Below are 20,451 nucleotides of genomic sequence, written 5' to 3' on the forward strand. Positions count from 1 at the left end.
TCACAAAACAAAAAAACCAGATGTCAGAAGTTAACTGGAAGCAAGATGAATTTAAAGGTAGACCTAAGAAAGTTGAAATGTGTGCTGCAAAAACTGTTTATATCATTGCTGCCAAATACATGGGTGCCTAAGCATCCTTCAAGGGCAGCAGGACCTTGTCTGTCCCCAAAGGATGATGGAATATGAAATCTCTGTAATATCTCGTCATGCAATGGGAAAGTTGGAGGAGGTGGAGAGCGTATGTGAGAGCACCATAAATCTCCCTCGTAGGAAATACTTAGATGCATTTTAGGACAACTTTGAGATGTTTCTAATTTCTCCATTTTTCAAAAGCTTTTCCTGTTGCAGAGGCTTTGTTTGTGTGTGTGTGTGTGCCACCATTTGCTTTAGAGAAAATGCCGATTTGCCCCCCAAATCCTTGAACTGTGCTGAACTGATACAAAGAGGACTAGAGATTTCCAGATGTGCAGAGGCCCTTTGCAACATTCTGAAGTCCAGCATTAAGACAAACTACATTGATTCACTGAAAAGAAATATTGCACACACTGGGCTGAACCCAGAGGCTCTTCCTTCATCAGTTGAGTTGGAACCTTATCTGGATCTAATTCGTATTTCTGTTGCACATACTAAAGTAATCCCAAGTGCTTTGCAAATTGTTACTGCTTTTCATCACCCTGAGTCAAGTCAGTGTAAACTTAAGGTGTCTGAAGGTGTCTATTGTCTGAAGTTGTCCTGCATCCCTATTTGAGGGTAGCAGAACAGGCCAGCTGCTTCTAGTCAGCAAGGACAGCAGCTTCATACATACCTATGCTGGTCTTTCACAATTCCACAATGGCCCCAGGGACTAATCGCCTATGCAGTGATAACTGAAAATCAGGAAAAGTGTAGTGTATTTTCTAACCCACATGGTTGCAAACGTGTTTAGATCAGAATGCTAGCCGATGTGAGCCATTCAAAAATGCACATGCACATCTCAGGCATTTGCTGAGCTTGACACCAGTGTGCCGATGAACTAAAACAATTACTGTATGGCATGCCTTCTTTTCGTTTCCTAGTGTTGGAAGCAAATGACTATTTAAAACCTAGCATTAAATATCTTGTGCTCATGTTGCAAGTTAATTTGCATTTGATGGAATAATTTCATTCGTTCTGCACTGCCTGGCTTCTAGACAAATTGAATATAACTTCAGTGATACGTGAGGGCTTCCTAACACAATTAGCTGTAGAGTTAGGGAGACTAAATATAAACCTGCAGAAACAAACGAGACTTGGATTGCAGGGGACAATTCATAGCCAAATCTCACAAGCAGAATCTAGCATTTCCTGTGCCGGAGCCCATTTTCCTTGGAAACTGGAAAGGAAGCACAAAAGTTTCACTGGGTCCTTTCCCATTGCATGTCGCCTTTGATTGTACTTTGGTTGCAGCCAAGAGAAGGAGATCGGAGGATATTTTTCCTCCTTCTCTGTTTGTAGTTTAGTGTCATAGACAGGAAAGCCGGAATCAGTGGTGGACAAAGTTTTGTCTTGCATTTCTTCACCCAAAAGAGAGTAAAATGGAAGACCCTACATTGTTTTGTGACTTGTCACTCTGCCCTATTTTTAATCACAGCACAAAGACTCAGTGAGACTTCCTCCTAGAAGTGGAAGGGGCAGCGTCTCTAGACATAACCTCAACATATTTTATCAGCAGGCTCTGCATTTGCCGCCTTAAGACTTAGAGCAGACTCAGATGCTTGAACTCCCAGAGGGAACAAAAAGCATATCAAGTCCTGCTTGTTTCTGACATCCAAAATGGGGGTCATGGAGTGATGCATGAACTCTTTCTGCTTCAGGAACACAAGCCGCTTTCTTGATAGGGACAGGGGAAATACAAAGAATTGTTAGGGTTTCTAACAGTGCCTTTTTGTGTGTTTATTGTGAACTGCCTGGGAAGTATAGAATTGGAGGGCGGTATAGAAAAAGCTTTAGATATATTCAGTAGATAAAAACAGGATTCGCTCCCCCCGCCCCATTTCTTCCTCTGCACTCAGATTGCTAAAGCTGGGAAGTTTATGAAAAGGGCAACCAAAGTTATCAAGGGGATGAAGCAACTTCTCTGGGAGGAAAGGCATGTGGAGCATTAGAGAAAAGGCAAGCAAGAATGGCAGTGTATAAAAATGATGCATGGCATAGAGAATGGGGATAGAGAAAAGTTTTTATCCCTCTTTCGCAACTCTCGAACTCATGGACAATGCAGTTGAGTTTTGAAAGATTCAGGAAAGGCAAAATAAAGTACTTAAGCTATGGAACTTGCTCCCAGCCACCAACTTGGTAGCCTTTGGGATTAGACAAGTTCATGAAGGAGAAGACTATCAGTGACTGCTAGCCATGTTGGTTATGTTCTGCCTGCACTGTGGCTCACGACTTGCATACAACTGGGGCAGCAGCACATGTTTTACAAGGTTGCATCTCCCCAAGTGTGCTCAGGTAGAGCCATTTCAGCTTCCACCAACCATGTGGACTATGCTTGGTCAGAAGAAGTCAAAGGACATTCTGGGTTGATCTGGGAATGAGTTTGCATTGTTGGTATTCACACACAAACACATCTGGGCAAAATTTCATTGGGTGTAGTTCTTCAGTTCAGTAGCAAAAGTGACCTCAGGAATACATTCCAGGTGGCAATGTTTATAAGTTTTGTCCAGTATTAAAGAAGTGCACCACTTGTTAATATCTGCTTCAACCTTGATGCACCGTGGCATTATCAGAGCTGGCTCTATCATTAGGCAAAGTGAGGTGGCAGCTTCAGGCAGCAGGTTTTGACTTCCAAGGGTAAAGGTAAAGGTAAAAAAGGTAGCAAATTATTGGTAAACTTTTTATCTTATATTGCTTACAATGGGACAAAATTCAAGAGTTGTTTTCTTGTCTTAGAATGCTCTTTATAAAATAATTTATAAGTCATTAATCTCCAGAAGGTGTTGGACTCCAAATCCATTCAGCCTCAGCCAGCAAAGCCAATGGCCAAGAATGATGGGAATTGTAGTTTAGCAGCATCTGTAGGGCACCATGTTGACTATCCAGGGTCTCTTAGCTCATTATTGGTGGGTTATTGTTGTTGTTTACCTTTGCTAACCATTTTTTACCTTTTACTATTTGGATTAGAAGCTTACTACAGTTTATGCATTGCCATATATTTGGCTTAATGTTGCCAAGATGTTGTGTATTCTTTAAAATGCAAATTCAACATTGTGTACTTTGCTCTCCTGCTGAACAACTCTGCATATTTTGGATATCTTCCAGGCCATTGGCTCAAATAATGATGTGTTATATTGTTTATTGGCAATCTGTGCTATTTAACAACAGTTCATTGGTGGTTGAGTGCCAAATTTAGCTATAGCTAAATGTTCTGAATAATTTAATCAAACAATGACTAATTGAGGGAACTGTACTTAAATTACCAAAAGCAAGCATTGCTCTTCAGCCATCCTGCTGAGGCGTTAAATGATCCTTCAGCTAGAAAAACTTTGAGTCAGCCCAGTATATTGGTGATTTGCCAAGCATCTTTAACAAGTTGGGCATATGGTGGCTGTTCAGCAGCAAGAATCTAGCAATATAAACAACGAACATATGATTGTTTACACCACAGCCATTGTTTACATCGTAGCCAATGAGCTTCCAGTTGCGCCTTCCATTCATTCACTGTAATTCAGGCTTTCCTTGATGAACAATTCACATTTTATGTGACAGTTGCATTTTTTTATTTTTTTTTGAAGAGCGAAAAAGAGGGCACATTTTCCTACTTCTATATTTAACTATGGATCGCTATGACGACTCTCATTTTACATAACCTTGAGAAAGAGGACATGTCCTGGAAAAAGAGGACATATGGCAACCCTATCAGTGGAGAGGAGATGCATTTCTTGAAGCATGGACATGTTAGAAAAGCCACAACTGGCTACAACTCCCTGCTCTTTGTCCACAGTGTGCTTGGAGCCATGAATCTGTTAGACACGTTTGCACATGTAAGTGGCAAATAATAGCTGCCGCATAAAGTGCCCAGTGTCTCATATAATATTGAGATGGCAATAAGCGGATTTGTCAAAAAAAAGATTTCCTCGGTATATGAATTCCTCTGTAACGTCAGAGAATGTATTCTCCATTCTTGAATACCAGCTGAAATGATAGTAGGAACCAAAGTGCTCTGTGAGTTGGTACCTGGGGGGAAGCAGCTCTGTGCATCACCTGCAGAGCTGCATCCTAAGGCAATAGCCATATTTATATACGTTTTAAGAATCTCACAGTGTTAAGTAAGGTTAGTTCATTCCTCACTTATTCCCTTGTGTTATCACTTTACAAAGATTGCAACAGTAAATATTACTTCAGTGATATATTGGGGAATTTATATCTAGTTTCTTGTAGTCATCTAGAAGATAATATTTCTTTTTAAAAAATGATGTGGAGCCCACAGACGTGGTTACCATGAAACCATAAGTAAATAGGGTAGAGATCTGTGATAACCAGATCCAAAGAAATCCAGAAATATTATTTTAATATTTTGTTGGAAGCCGCCTAGAGTGGCTGGGGAAACCCAGCCAGATGGGTGGGGTATAAATAATAAATTGTTGTTGTTGTTGTTGTTGTTATGTCTCAGGGAAGGCAAATGCTCACAATACCTTATTACTGCAGGCAATATATAGCCATTATGGCTAGTTGCCGCTGGTATGCTATCCTCCATGAATTTGTCTAAATCCATTTTAAAGCCCTCCCATTGCTAGCCATTACTTCATCTTCATTTTGTGGTCATGAATTTTGGAATTTCAGAATTTAACTGTGTGCCATGTGAAGAAGTACATCCTTTTATTTATTCATTATTTCACAATTCTGATATTACTGCATTTTTTGAAAACGTTAATATTTTTTGCATGTGTTTAAATATGCCTGTACAAGGAGAAATGTGACAAAACAGATAAATCAAGTAAATAAGCTTTACCCAAACAAAACTAACTGGGTTTTCTCTTTCTTTGTTTGTTTCTATAGTCAGCAGCAGAATATGTGAAATCCCGCTTACCTGAAGTCTTAAAACAGCACCTTCAAGACTATGAAAAGGACAAAGAGAATAGTGTTTTGTCTTACCAGACCATCCTGGAACAACAAATTCTGTCCATTGACCGAGAAATGCTGGAAAAGTTGACGGTCTCTTATGATGAAGCAGGTATGTTGACAATTCAGGTGGAATGTCCACCTGTGGTCTTTCTCGTGGTGGAGGATCTTTGAAAATGCAGCCATCCTAGTGACATGATTTGTTACAGCACATTTGCTTCTGCAGAACTCTCACTTCTTACACACATACTATGGACAGCAGTATCTTTCAATTTTTTTTGTTTGGTATCCTCCAGACTACGATCTGAAAAGAAAATTGCTTGTTCTGTTCGTCTGGTAGACAGAATGATGAAATAAAGAAATTTTCCACTACAAAGAATTTTTAAAGATGAATAACTATCCACATCACACAGTAAGGGTTAAAACATCCCTGTCCCTGATTGCACAAATCTCTAGATTTTATACCACAATTTGTCTCTTGTTTTGCTTGACTTATATGGCTGAACCCTGTTGTTTTTCTTGCCATCAATCCTACTGCATCTGTTCCTTTAATCACTACTTTTTAAAAAACCCATCTGGTTTATATACACAACACAATAAAGGACAGTAATTCAGTTTTATATAATCTGTAGAGCAAAGCAGAAAACAGTGACTTGGCAAACACTTCAGATGCGTGTATATTTTATATCTTTTTGTGATTGTAAAGTGAGAAAGATATATGTTTTTTATATTGTGTGCTCATCAGATGATCCAATCATCTCTTTTCAACTTTAGGCATAGGGAGAAAAAAGTAGATGGCAGAAAATTATAAATGCATCTAAAAAGGGAGGGAAAACACAACTTTTTATCCCCATAGAACAATAGAAAAGAAGTGTGAAGCGTCTCCCCCATTTGTTTTTCCTTTTTAAATTGGGGTTTTTAATGCTGAAATGAGGCAATCATGTCAGATTTAAGAGCTGCATAAGCAAGTCTGGAATAAAAGTCTTTTGTGAAAAGCGATTTTTTAAATATATGTACCCTCCGAATGGCACACACTGCAAATATGAGTCCTGTATTTATGCCCATAATGAGGAAGATAGGCTGCTTTAGTATTCTAATCAAGTCTCTTGTTTGGTACAAGAGGAGTAATGGTGCTACCTGTTCTGAAGCGAAGCCTGATTATGACTGCTCTGCAAAATATGTGCGGTTTTCCTTTTTTTTTGGAAAAAAAGGAAAAGAAAAGCCCACAAAATAATAATACTTGCAGCAGATGTTCGCAATTCCAAATCCTTCAGCCTTTCAGCTGCATGACAATTCTAAGCATAATGTTTCCTCCTGCGATGATAGACTTCAGTGCTTTGTCAAACTTCTTTCATTTTAATGAGAAGGTCAAACTGCTCCTCAGCTCTACATGGTGTGCAGTAGGTGGAGTGCTGGGGAGGCTGGGTTTGCAAAAGGGAAGAAGAGAGGCAGTAGTTTTAAAGTGAGCAAATTATAAGCACTTCAGGTGAAAGTATAACTGTCTTCACATACATCAGCAGGATGGCATCAGAACATATCCTCTGGCTGCCTCTCAAGTGCTTAACATCTATAATCAGAAGCAGCTGGAGTTCTCCTAAGTGCCAGTCGGAAATCTAACGTGGAATTAAATCTTTGAGGCATCTGGCATCCTGAAACTTCTGCTGTAGACACAGCCGATCGCAGGGCCTGGCTCACGATTGAGCTGAAGTTGTGCAACTGTAGAAGGGTTAGGCGTTGTACTAGTTCACTTAGTTCTTGAGTTCAGCCTGCAAGCTTCTTTGGCATAGCCTTGGCATTCCATTTTAAACCATAGTTAAACTAAACTATGGTTTGAAGGTGACACGGTGCAGCTTCCTGGTTCATGCCACTGAAATCGCAGGCACCTCGCTCCTCCCCTGACCCTGCCTCACCATCACAAGCCCAGGTTCAGACGTAGTGATAAACCAGAACCACAGATTAACTTCTGGCAGCACAGCAGGAAGAAAACACCTCTGATTTCAGCAGCATGCAGAAGCATGCCGCAATTTCACCGTTAAACCATAAATTAACTTAACTATGGTTTAAAGAGGCTGGCTCAGTGATCCAACCCAGGTTCCTGTGGGGAGATGCGGCCTAGTTCTCACGGGCCAGTTGCTGTGTCTATGATGCATGTGTTGTCACATTCATGCACACTTAAGACTTCTTAGGCTCACAACAGAAAACGTAATGTGTGAGCGATGGTGAAGACTTGAAAATGCCAGTTTAATTCTAAATCAAAGGAAGGTTTAGCCCTCCTGGTTGCAAAGTTTTGAAAACGTTTCACACTTCCTTCAGCTTCTTGTCTGTGTTACTGCAAGGAACATAGGAAGCGGCCTTATTCTCAGTCAGACCACCAGCCCAGCTAATGCAGTATTGTCTACACTGACTGGCAGAAACTCTCCAGGGTTTCAGACTGGGAACGTTCCCAGCCATGCCAGGATATACTGGGGATTGAACCTGGGAGCTTCTGCAAGTAAAGCCAAATACTCTACCACTGAACTGTGGCTTTTCTGTTTAAAAAAGGTAAAGGTAAAGGACCCCTGACAGTTAAGTCCAGTCGTGAACGACTCTGGGGTTGGGGCGCTCATCTCGCTTTACTGGTTGAGGGAGCCTACATTTGTCCACAGACAGTTTTTCAGGGTCATGTGGCCTTTCTGCTTAAATAAGTTTAATTAAGGAAAGGTTGCATGGGTTTTCGACAGTAGAGGGCCAACCTCATCATGAGGCAATCTAAACTGGCATACCTCACATTGCCGATTTTTACAGAGGAATCATTGGTATGTTGTTTGTTATGTTCAACGTGCTTTGGGATTTAGATTCCTTGAGCGTTATCCCCCTCTATCCTATGGCAAACTGCTTTTGAAACTGAGGTGATTTTCAGATATTATGTAGCATATGAATCTGCTACTCAAAATTCCCACTATGTACAGTGGTGCCCCGCAAGACGAATGCCTCGCAAGACGGAAAAGCCGCAAGACGAAAGGGTTTTCCGTCTGCAGAGGCGCTTCGCAAGACGAATTTTCCTATGGGCTTGCTTCGCAAGACGAAAAATGACGAAAAAAAATCGAAATTTTTTTTTCTCTCCAAAACCCCTTATTCTGAATCGCTAAGCTGCTAAAAGCATTTTAGCAGCAAAACTGCTAATCCCCCCCCTAAAAAAGCCGTTTTTAGCCCTTTTTTAGCCAATAGCGCTAATAGCGCTACTCCGTCAATGGGCTTGCTTCGCAAGACGAAAAAACCGCAAGACGAAAAGACTCCCGGAACGGATTCTTTTCGTCTTGCGAGGCACCACTGTATGCCCAACTTGCACCTAACATAAGTCATTTAAAACCAAGGCCTTAAGTTTTAAGACTCTATTTTTACTTGCCTCATGCCTCAAAATACTTATGACTTCATGTGTGTCAAACACCATAAAGGGTTGTTTATCTGCAGGAATTAACTACCCACCCCCCACTAGATATCCATTTACTTAGCTTAGATTTCAAACTATGGCCACAGGATATCTGACTGCTAAATTGTTTTAATAGCCCAACTGACCACCTTTGTGTATGTGGATCAGGCTAGATTGAAGATTGATCAGGCTTTCTCACCATTTATACTATTTCACCTACAGGTATTCATTTTGTAATTTTCTAGAAGGTCTGTCAAAATTAGATGGTTGATAGCCAGTGTCAACAAGTTGTTTTTATCTACAGGGTATATTTATATACTCAAGTAGCAAGAAAGGTATGACGAACTTTTTTGACCCCAAAACAGTGTTTCAGAGAATAATGAGGAGGGGTTGTTTCCACAGGGCAGTCCCAGTAAATTTTGCCGCCTGAGGCGAAATGGCAAATGGTTTCCTCCTCCCTCACAAGTCAATGTGCAAAATGTGCAACGCTGGCCAAGTTTTGTTGGCACCTGAAACAGAGAAACTCCAGAAATGTCTCTCTCTGGGAATAAAAAGAACAATAAAAACAACAATTTAAGTAACCTAACCATTTTGTCCCCTCTCATGACACGCCCCCCCATGACATTCATGATCTTGCTCACTCTGCCTCATAGGGCTGGCCCCTCCCTTCCCTGCCCATAGCACATATGCAAGTCCCAAATTTTTAATATCAGGTTCCGCCCATTTTATGGAACCTTCGGGCATAATTTAAAACTTACAGAATACAAAACATCCAATTAATATATCCAGTCATAATCCAATTAAAATAAAAAACTAAAATAAAAAAGACCAAATTAAATAATTTAATTTAAATTTAAAACTTGAAGAATAATGAGTTTCAAGTCAGGTACAGTGGTACCTCGGTTACATACGCTTCAGGTTACATACGCCTCAGGTTACAGGCTCTGTTAACCCAGAAATATTACCTCGGGTTAAGAACTTTACTTCAGGATGAGAACAGAAATTGTGCAGCAGGAAGCCCCATTCGCTAAAGTGGTGTTTCAGGTTAAGAACAGATCTCCAGAACGAATTAAGTTCTTAACCCGAGGTACCACTGTACTCTGTTTCTCCATCTTTGATGCAATTTTATATGTTAATCTGTCATTCCAACAGTACGATGTCATCAGTGGACTCTGCATTCTTAATATCCTCTCTGTGTGTAAATCTTTCTCATTAGTAAGTCAGTACATCAAAGCCACCAAACAAGATGAGCTCAGCTAAAAATAACCATGTGAGTTGACAAGATTTCCAGTGAAGTTTTAACTAAGGAAGCATTCCAAAAAGAAGCCCTGCGAAATGTAATAGATGGACTCTGTCATCACCACATTATTTTACTGTCCTGTGTGTATGTGTCAATGCATTTTTTAATAAGCCGCACGTGGGATATTTTGGTTTAGTGGTGTCAGAAGAGAGGATAAAAATCAAGAAGGAGGTTGAGGTGCAATCCAAACACTCGCTGCCACCCCGCTGGTGGGTCTCTGCAGCTTCCCCGGTCCTGTTGGCCATGGCTGACCCAGTGGAAGCTGGAAGAGAGAAACAATTGAACCCAGTGAGGTTAGCTTGGGATCCAGTCGATTTTGGACTGGCTCAACCTTGCCCGCTCCCCACCCTTGGAATACTCCATTTGGGGACTTTCTGCTGACTTCCTCCAGTGTTTGGCAGGTGGAAGCTGCATCAGTCTGCACCACTCTGCCAGCAGAGGCTGGCAAAAAGTCAGCTCAGCCAAGAGAGCTGGGTGGAGGGATACCCAAACTGGCATAAAGAGGGTTTGGGTTGCTCTCACCATGTGCAGCTGCTGCTGTTTTGATGTACACAAACATGCTACACAGAATGGGATTCCACAACAGACTACTATTTGTTTTTATTTATGTTAAAATATTTATATTGTTGCACACCACCCCAATCTCTGAGCAGTACAAGATGCCAGGGGTTCCAGGCAGTTCCCCAAGGTTCATGTTTCCTTCTGGGAATGAGGCACATCGGAGACTGTGGGTGTCTTTATGATACAGTGGTACCCCACAAGACGAATGCCTCGCAAGACGGAAAACCCGCTAGATGAAAGGGTTTTCTGTTTTTCGATGCGCGTCGCAGGACGAATTTCCCTATGGGCTTGCTTCGCAAGACGAAAAGGTCTTGCAAGTCTTGAGATTTTTTTTCGCTCCCCACCCCCTTTTTCTAAGCCGCTAAACCACTAATAGCCTTTTAGCAGCTAATCCGCTAATCCCTTAAGCCGCTAATAGCCGCTAAACCGCTAATAGCGCTAATCCGCTAATAGGGTTGCTTCGCAAGACAAAAAAAACCGCTAGACGAAGAGACTCGCAGAACAAATTAATTTCGTCTTGTGAGGCACCACTGTATATGGTTTATTTATACATACATAGGACCTGAGACTATGATAGAGGGGTTCACGGCATTAACACTCAAAAAGGGTCTTAATTGCCTTGGATTCAGGCAGAGTTCCAGCATGGCCCTCCCTCCCTCCCTCTCTCTCTTGCTGCTTTGCTTCTGGGTCCTATCACTGCACTTTCAACTCTAAACTCTGGCTTTATCTATTGAGCAAGGCCCAACCTATTTGCTGTCTTGCATGGAGCCCCTTAATCCCCATTAATGGCTCATCAACCAGGTTCTCATCTGACCAGCAGGCTAGCCTGGCTCTTCCAAAAATTAGAAGCCTTGATTAAATTCTAACACTTAGTGGATCTAGGGATTAAAGAGGTCTGGCACCCAGCTTAATACCCCCAAACTCATAGCAATATGCAATAAGCCTACATTTCTGAGCACAATTCAAAGTGCTGGTTCTGACCTTTAAAGCCCTAAACAGCCTCGGCCCCATATACCTGAAGGAGCATCTCCACCCCCATCGAAATAAATAAAAAAATTTAAAATTGTCCAGTAGCACCTTAGAGACGTAAGCTTGTACCCAGAACCAACTTAATTGGTCTCTAAGGTGGTGGTGCACAATTTTTTTATTTTTAAATTTATTTTGACTGCGTCAGACCAACACGACTACCTACCCAAATCGAGAATCATGGAAGGCGCCACATTGAGCCGCATGAAATGGAAGTCCATCAACCTCACAAAGAAACTTGCAAATGTACAGAATGATATCTCCCTTCTGACTAAATGCAAGAACTTGGACGTTATACGTAAGGGTCTTAGAATTAAGAACCCTCTGCCCCCATCGTTCAGCCCAGACACTGACGTCCAGCTCCGAGGACTTTCTGTTGATTCCCTCACTGTGAGAAGTGAGGTTACAGGGGACCAGGCAGAGGGCCTTCTTGGTAGTGGCGCCTGCCCCGTGGAACGCCTTCCCATCAGATGTCAAGGAAATAAATAACTATCGAACTTTTAGAAGACATCTGAAAGCAGCCTTGCTGTTTTTAATGTTCTGTTGGGAGCCACCCAGAGTGGCTGCGGAAACCCAGCCAGATGGGTGGGATAATAATAATAATAATAATAATAATAATAATAATAATAAGGTGTGGGTTAGGTTTCGTGGGCCCATGCATATATGCAAAAAATGCAAAAATGCGTAAAGCCATGGACCCCTGGATATGTACCCCCTGTAAGGTAGAGGGCTGCTTGCCTGGCTTTGGAAAGGAGGTGGGAGATAGGCATGTGGGGCCCATAAGTTTTTCTTGTTTGCAAGTGTGCCCATAGACCCCAAAAGGTCTGTGTGAAGTCCCATGTGAAGCCGTCTTAAATGTTGGTACATTTCCTATACAGCAGACTAAAGGCTTCAGACCACAAATTTTATTGGAAACAAGCCATAACATGTACACTAAGAATGCTTCTCTTCCAGTTGGAAGATGGAAGGCATCTTGGCTGGCTGGTTGCAAAGAGCTGTTTAGAACAAGAGACCAAAAAATAAAATAAAAATTGGTTTAAACAAGGGCTCTGCTTGAAATAGAAACTGTCTGGCCTTGATAAAAGATGGCACAATCCCCAGGGACAAAGCAATGGGAAAAAATCATTTTCAACAAGATGTCGGGGAAATCCTTCTTCACCCAAGGGAAAAAAACAAATAAACTAGGTTGTAAGTCATCTTTCCATTTCCAGTCACATCGGACAACAGGGCCCCCGAAAGGCGGGTGGGCCATTGGCGGGGGGGGGGGGGAGGGAGAGCATACAGGCCAGCCAAATGGATCAAATTGTGGACTGCATAATGATGCAAACTATATTAACAGCATAACAACATAGCTTCATGCTTTTATTTAGGGCTGATACCCAAGCAAACAATTCTTAGTCAAGTAAAGAAAATGGGTGTTGGTTCATTCGTTAATCAATTATATCTGCAGACATTTATATTTGACAAACAAGAGTTTTGAAGAAAAAAAGGAAGTGTTGCCTAATATAATTGTTGGTACCTTTATTAAAACAATCAATGCCTTCATTAAAATAATAAATGCAGACCCTGTCTTTTTAATAATTGTTTTATGCAATCATAACATATTTTGTAAGCCACATGATCTCACTTGATTCATTTAACCAACTATCTGACTAAGTCACTTCCAACATTTTATATCTCTTGTATCTTGTTATGTGAAACATAAGATGCATTTATAACATAACCTAATGCACTAAAATTATTCTGTGTTTTTCAGTTGAGGTGATTCCTCTATTTTAGGAATCTTTGGGGTTTGTGGGGGAATTACTTGTACTCAACCTTTTGTTTTGCCCTTTTATGTGTGGTCACCCCAGAGAGAGAAAGAGAAAGGTGTAATTATGCAGCAAAGTTCATAAACAGATGAAAAGTTTATTATCGTTTCAGGCTATGAGACTCTAGGTCCAGCAAGGCTTCAGACTGCTATTCTAGATCATCAGTGGTATTTATTAATTTTTTGTGGAGAATGGGAAAGCAAGTTGGATGTTCTGGTTAAAATTTATACTCCAAAAATTGATTCCTCCTTTCGCCCATATCTCCAGCTACTAAACCAGTTTCAAGCCCAAATTTAGAATGACAGAATTTTACTGGCTGTAGCCTTAGAGATTGATGGCAACGTGACTGGAGCCATTCCCTTGGGTATTTATGAAGCCACTACAAGACTGTGGCTAAAATAACATGAGACGAAAACAAGCAAGATTAAATGTCAGCCTTGTAGGTCAATAAATTTATCTTCCCCCTCCCTCCCTTCCTCCCTCTCTTTCCCTCCCTCACCCTTTCAAGAAGGGACATTGGGAATGGGGTCACTGAGGGAAAATGAGCTTTTTCTATCAGCAAGGGATGAGGCAGTACATCTGGCTTTCTTTTGTTGAAACAGCTGCATTGAGACCAGCTCATTGAGATGTCACTTGGGCAAACCAACCATAATAAATATCCCAAACTGGAAGAAACCTGAAACCGGGTGGCAGTGGTATGAAAAACACGATAATAAATCACATATAAATTTTCATTTGGCTACCTTTCCAAAAGTTGTGCGGATCGGTAGAGCAACTACACAAGCCTTTCGTCTGGCCTGTCATTTGGTCCCCACAGACCTTTTGTGTGTTTGGTGCACAAGGCGTCTGCACTCAGCCTGTGCCATGATTTGGATAGGTCTGCTTTGCATCGGTGTTTGTGTATTTGCAGCCAAAGCCGCGCTCTGATTGGCTTGTGCATCACTTAGCAATGGGGTTCTTAGGTTCATTGTAATGAAATGCGTACATCAATAATCCACTTTCAATAATTCTTTAATGAGCATACTTTAAATTAATTGTTGAGGTTTATGAACATATTTGGGGTATGTAATTTTCATGTTATTCATCTCACAAGAAACCATTAGATAGTAACTGAGCTGAAAACTATCCGCGTGGCTTTGTAAGTGGGAATTGAAATCATATTTCCCTCTTCAAAGTCCTGATCTTTTTCTGCTGGACTATTGCAGCTGCTAAAAGATGCCCTCTGCTGCTATTTATCCCTCCTAAATTTACCTCCTGGGAAATCACCACCAGTGTCTATTCCTGTCTAGATGGAAACTACAAAGTAAACGTTTGCATACATCAAAACAAAGTCTGCTTTGTGGATGCATATACATATATCCTTGTGATGACTTAATCAATGTAGAACTGAGTTGAAATTTCTCAGAAGAATTTTCCCCACCAGAGAACATGGATGTGATTTTTCATTTTTCTCAGCCTCTGTCACCTTAGGGAAGTATTCCTCTGAATATTCTTTATCATTTTGGTTGGTCGGTTGGTTTTGTGCTGGCCCCCATTTTCTTCCCACAGAAAGATGCTAGGTTTGTGGAGGCTACAAATGGCAGGCGTGGTTTCGAACACAATTGCTGCTGCCACTAGCAAATAAGGAAATAAGGTGACTTTGAATATCACCCACCATCTTTTTGGAGCAACCACCATTTCCCACTACTGATGTCCCAGAACAATGCCACATCCAGACATAGATCCAGGCTGTCAGCAAAGGTGCTAGCATAAAATAATACAAAACCTTAAAGGGGGGGGGGGGTCTTTGTTACGATTACCACTAATGATGAGCACCAGCCACTGAGAAACTGTTGGAGAATTTGTCCCTCACCTGGAGAAATTTAGTGAAATGCTCCTCCTAGTTTCTCTGCCTACAAACAGGGTAGAAAATTTCAAAAGGCCACTTGCACACAGCTCTCAATTAGTCTGCTTAATAATGAACGTCATCTGATCCTGCAGCCTCACTCGTTTTAGTGAACATTTTGAATCAGATGCAATATTGGTTTGGGATTCTGCTCAAGGATCTAGAAAAGGTATTAGGCATGCCCAGTGGCATTTTCTGTTTTTCTCATGCAATTTCAAAATCTGCCTTGGGAAGTACCCTAATTCAGTTTCATAAGTGTGGAACTGCTTGCTATGGGAGGAGCCCCTTGGACACAGAACTAGTTGCACAAATCTTTTTTATTTTAGCCATAGCACTGAACCACTAAACAATTAACAATTTACCAAGGAGATCACTTTTTAAAAATTGTATCCAAGCATCAAATCATTGGTTTGCAATTGGCTTTCGCAATTAACACTGTTGGGGGTGGTCTCTTACTAAGAAATATAACAGTGCAATAAAGTGTTATCCAGTATATTATTACCCACGTTTAGAATCCAAAAAAAAGCTCTATTCCTCTTACAGACTGTTTGCCACTTTCTCAAAAATCCTGAATCAGGAATATATATTTCTATTTAATAACGGAGGAAAATGTATGAATTCTGTTTAGGTGTTCTGAGCATTCATGCACATAAAGGAATTATTCTATGATGTATGTTTGCAGGACCAGAAAAGATGATGATTTAACAGTTGCAGATGAGCCCCAAAATGAAAGTGTTCATGTAGAAATTAGAAGCAAAAATATTATCAAGTATGACTGCTGTAATCAGGTCATATCTGATGACAGCTTTAATTTTCAAGCTAACAAATGAATGCACCTAACACTTATAGCATTGTGAAATATTGTTCCTTTGTGTTAAAGTACATCACAAGACAACCAGCTGTGTTGCATTATGTTCCTCTTGTTCCCGGCAAGTTCGTTTTGATCTTTGTAGGATAGATGCTGTAACCTGTAGCCTTGTGATTCAATCCTGTGAGCTGCTACCCTGGAAAAGGAAGTATTTTGGGGTTGGAACATACTGACTGTGATGTCACGACCTGTGGAATTTCATTGGCGGTGTGTGCTGACCCCGCTTGGCAGCCAGTGATGCTTGATAATAGCTCAGGAGAGGTTATGAGTCACTGACATGACATTTTGTTCGCCAGAGCACCCAGCTATGCCAACCCAAATCGACATGCCTAATATTAGACAGTGACATCCAAGGGTGAGATTGCGACACGTAGAGTGCATAGGACAGTCTTACTTCACTGTCAAAACACAAGATGTCACTGTGACTTTGTTCAGAGTTGCGCTGATCAGCATCCAGAAATTCAAATCAACAGTTCTTATCAAATGGTGGTTAGCGGGAATCGCTTTTGCTTCCACAAGTTAGGGCACTCAGTTCTCACCAGTCCCACCAATTCAATTAATCCTGTATGCCTCCATGAGAGGTCACCTGCAGCTAGGCTGCTCTGTGCAGGGTTCAGGCTGAATACCAACAGAGAGCAGAGTTCCGCTGTTGCTTAAGAAACGGTCAAAGTTGAGCAGCAGCAGCATCTCAGTTGCAAGCTGCACCTTCACTGAAAGGTGCCTCTGGTCACACTGGGGCTTCTGGGATGGAGTCCTTTGAGTCTGAGGTATGGCAGTCCTAGGGCACTGGCACCAGAGCCTTGCAGAAGTGCTGCTGGGTGTGGCCTTGCATGCAGTCAGTGATGAGGCAGAGCGAGACAGATGCCTCAGGTGGCTGATGCTGAAGATGCAGGGAATGGCCAGAGCTGTGAGTGCCATGTGGCCTGCCCTGTAGTCACTGTGCTCGCCTGCTGCCCTGAAGTGCAGTGGAATACTCTATCCTTTCAACAGTATTGGAGAGAGATTCGACTACCAATAGGCTTCTGTATGTGCCTTGGGGGAGAGCGCCGCCTTGTCCTTCGCCTCAGGTGGCAAAATGTCTTGAGCTGGCCCTTCATGCAGTTCTCCTTCTGACTCGAGTCCTCCCCCTCATCCCCTGGAAGAAGGGGAAATGACTCCAGGGCCATGACAGAAAGCTGATCTGGAGGTTGGGAGACTCTCCAGAACAGAATGGGCTATAGCACTGAGGACTGCAGAATGTTAACAAGGAATGGCAGAACTCAAGCACTGAGTTTTGGGGGTGAAATGGGTTTCCTCCTCAAACCACAGCCACCATGGGTTACAACCCAATGAAATTAGGCTTTTGGGTAGGGCAATACCTCCCTGATTTCTCCTCCAGTTTAATGAGCTGTCCCTATTCAATACATATAGGATGCCTGAAGAACACTACATGCACGGTCTTGTTTACTTACAAGTCAAAATAATAGTAGGAGTACATTAAAATACAGCGTTAAAAAACAGTACATTAAAAAGGCAGAAACATGGTTAAAAATCACAATTATTGGTCAAAACTAACATTTGAACACTGGCCAGTTGTGACGTGGCACAAAACCATTATTGAATCAACCAAAGCAAAATCCCCAGTGTAGACACAGCCTAAGAATAAAACATAAAGCACAAAGGGGTGGCACTGTTTTCATTGACACCCGTGTCCACGTCTACTGTTCCTCTAAATTAAATTATGCAATCCAGATTGTTTTCTTTTGCTCCTTAAACATAACTTTGGAAGCTCAGAAAGCGACGTTTTAAAAAGCTGCCTCTTGTATTCTCCTACATGTTAAAGGACTTAATGTAAGCAATCTTTATATTGAGGTGCCCTGCAGCCAGCAGGAGAGTGGACAGTTATTTATGGCTACCCTGATGAAATTAGCTGCTTATCTGATATATGGCTTTGCTACTGATGTGTGTTAGTCCTTCATAAAACCTGATTGCTGGAGCCTAGGGATAATATGGCTGTGGTTGAAACAATTTGTCAAATACAATATCCAATCCTGAAGGGGTTTTTCTAGCAGATGGGCCCTGTTAATGCTTCTGCTCACTAAGTGTTCAAGAGATGTCTGCAGCATCTACAAACTAGTCATTATTTATACCGCTTGTGATGGATCTGCTAATTAAATCCCTTGAGGTGACTCAAGAACTTACCAGATGGGACTTTGCTTAAGACTGATGCTTGTTGGAAGCTGGGAGAGAAGATGTGTTTGCCGTGTCCTGGTCCATCTAACATTTGTGTGTGCATGTGTGTTTTCCTTCAAACATTGCAGAGCTTAATTTGAGGAAGCCTACACCTAGAATATAGGGACGCGGGTGGCGCTGTAGTCTAAACCACTGACCCTAGGGCTTGCCGATCGGAAGGTCGGCGGTTCAAATCCCCGCGACAGGGTGAGCTCCTGTTGTTCGGTCCCAGCTCCTGCCAACCTAGCAGTTCCAAAGCACTGCAAAGTGCAAGCAGATAAATAGGTACCACTCCGGCGAGAAGGTAAACAGCCTTTCCGTGCGCTGCTCTGGTTTCGCCAGAAGCGGCTTAGTCATGCTGGCCACATGACCCGGAAAAACTGTCTGCGGACAAACATCGGCTCCCTCAGCCAGTAAAGCAAGATGAGTGCCGCAACCCCAGAGTCATTCACGACTGGACTTAACTGTCAGTGGTCCTTTACCTTTACCTTTTAGAGCTAGAATTGTGGTAAATAGACATAAGGGTGTGGGAAATCATTACAGAACAGCCAGAATTCAGTTTCTGGCCAGCGTGATTGCAGGGGTCAGAGTACTGGACTAGGTCACAAGTCATGCTTGCTGAGGATGATGGGAGCTATAGTCCTAAACAACTTCAGCAGGTCGGTGAGAGCTGGCTTATAGATATGATTTTCTGTATACCCCGTAGTAATAAAGGGGCTACTAAAAATTCCGTGCAAATTCAGGTAGGGAAATGGAATTCAGAAAGGGGATCTGCAGTGTTCTCAAGAGAGCTGCCCCCCTTTTCAATCTTGTCCCCTCCACTTGGCTACAGCCAAAAAATTGAGCCAAGAGTTCAGTGGCTTTCCGCCTGCGACCTCTTCTCCATGCCAGGAATTAATCCAGGAATATACAAAGGAATGCAGAGGCGGCTGCTTCTGAATCTTGGCTGGTGCCATTTCCTTACCCTTGAATAGCCACAGCTTATCCCCAGATCTCTGGGTTAAGGGGCAGTTCACATGGGCTAGACAGCGTGGCTCCCTCTGTATAAAATGTGAAGGAAGCCCATTTTGTTTGCTTTGGGAAAAAACACTTGCACTACTTCGAATCTGACACACTGTCACATCTTGAATATATTAAAAGCCATTCTTCCAAAACCTTCAGTAGAGGGTCCAGTTTTCCACAGATACATGTGTTCTCTGCCTTTCTTCCTTTACACGTACATAATTAGTCAAGTCAGCCGTTGCAGCATATTCCTACATTCTTGTAAATCTGCCCATCTCCAATACTTTGCTTAAATAACTTGCTGCAACCATATATGAAATTGTTTCATATAGCTGAGCTTTAGCTTCCCCTTCCCACCTGTAAATGTGGAGGAAATCAACCATTCTGCATTCAAATTAGCAACGTAATTTATGTTGAGAGAGTACAATGTGTATATTAGGGATGCCAACTTGATGCACACAAGTCCTACTCCCAGTATCCTGTCCCCTGTGTGCAAATTGTGTGTTTCTTTCAGACCTTTGTGCATTGGGTGTGAAGGTTTAGAGGAGGCATATTTAACACATTCAATCAAAGCCTGTTAGACACTTCCACAGTCAAGAATTTGGCTTTATCAAGATTTCCAAGAGCTCCAGTGATGGAACTCCGACATTACATTAGATCTAGCGTGACCGTAAATTGTTGGCTAGATGGTACTGAATTTGTCCAGGTATGGACACCATCTGCTGGTGAAACTGTAGGATGCTAAGAGCTCTTCCATAGGTGGTGGATGTGCCCAAATCTCTCTCTCTCCCTCGCTCTCCCTTTCTAGGGGGAAAGAACTTCTCCACTTATATGTATATTGTATTATGGAACACATCTCCAAGTGCTTCAGGATGACATCTTTTCAAACAATCTGGAAAAAAAGACTTGCTAAGTATTGCTGCAAACACAACTATATCCAGCTGATGTTGAGGAACCGTAACTCTCTCAATTAACAACTAGGAAGAGTATCAAAATGAAGACAACCTTCTCTATTAAATTGAGACCAAGCATGAAAGTTAGAGATTGGTCTCCACTTATAAGGTACCATGAGCTTTAGAAGAAGGAGATTATCATGCACTTCTTTTTAGTAATGTCAGGACCTTTTTTGAATTCTCCCTTTCTCTCTCTTCTGTACTGAACCGCATTGAACTCTGCTGCTATCATGAAATGTAATCTGATAGATTCCTCACATGGATTTAATTAATAAAGGCCGGGCTCGAAAGATTGACCTTAGAATCACTGTGATGCTTACATAAACCCAGTTGGTCTTTTTGAGTCCTC

The 20,451-nt window shown here is 41.8% G+C and overlaps 1 protein-coding gene and 1 long non-coding RNA gene across 5 annotated transcripts in view; one reads left to right on the forward strand and one right to left on the reverse strand.

Annotated features, from left to right (window-relative positions):
• Window positions 1-20,451, forward strand: part of PPM1L (protein phosphatase, Mg2+/Mn2+ dependent 1L) — a 182,040-nt gene that overhangs the window by 129,395 nt on the left and 32,194 nt on the right. For 2 of the 4 annotated variants that reach the window (XM_083442387.1, XM_083442388.1), the window contains exon 3: window positions 5,014-5,188. In XM_083442387.1, coding sequence (XP_083298513.1) covers window positions 5,014-5,188 — 175 coding nt within the window. The remainder of the gene's footprint in view (window positions 1-5,013; window positions 5,189-20,451) is intronic. The other 2 variants (XM_083442385.1, XM_083442386.1) reach the window with 1 other exon arrangement.
• On the reverse strand, window positions 5,196-9,025 carry LOC310678550. The gene is made up of 3 exons (XR_014511842.1): window positions 8,832-9,025; window positions 6,317-6,497; window positions 5,196-5,380 (listed from the first exon to the last, which is right to left on the reverse strand). It is a non-coding gene; the product is annotated as an uncharacterized lncRNA (long non-coding RNA).

The sequence above is a fragment of the Podarcis tiliguerta genome (genome assembly GCF_965153285.1).
Source record: "Podarcis tiliguerta genome assembly, chromosome: 5".
Classification (NCBI taxonomy): Eukaryota; Metazoa; Chordata; class Lepidosauria; order Squamata; family Lacertidae; genus Podarcis; species Podarcis tiliguerta.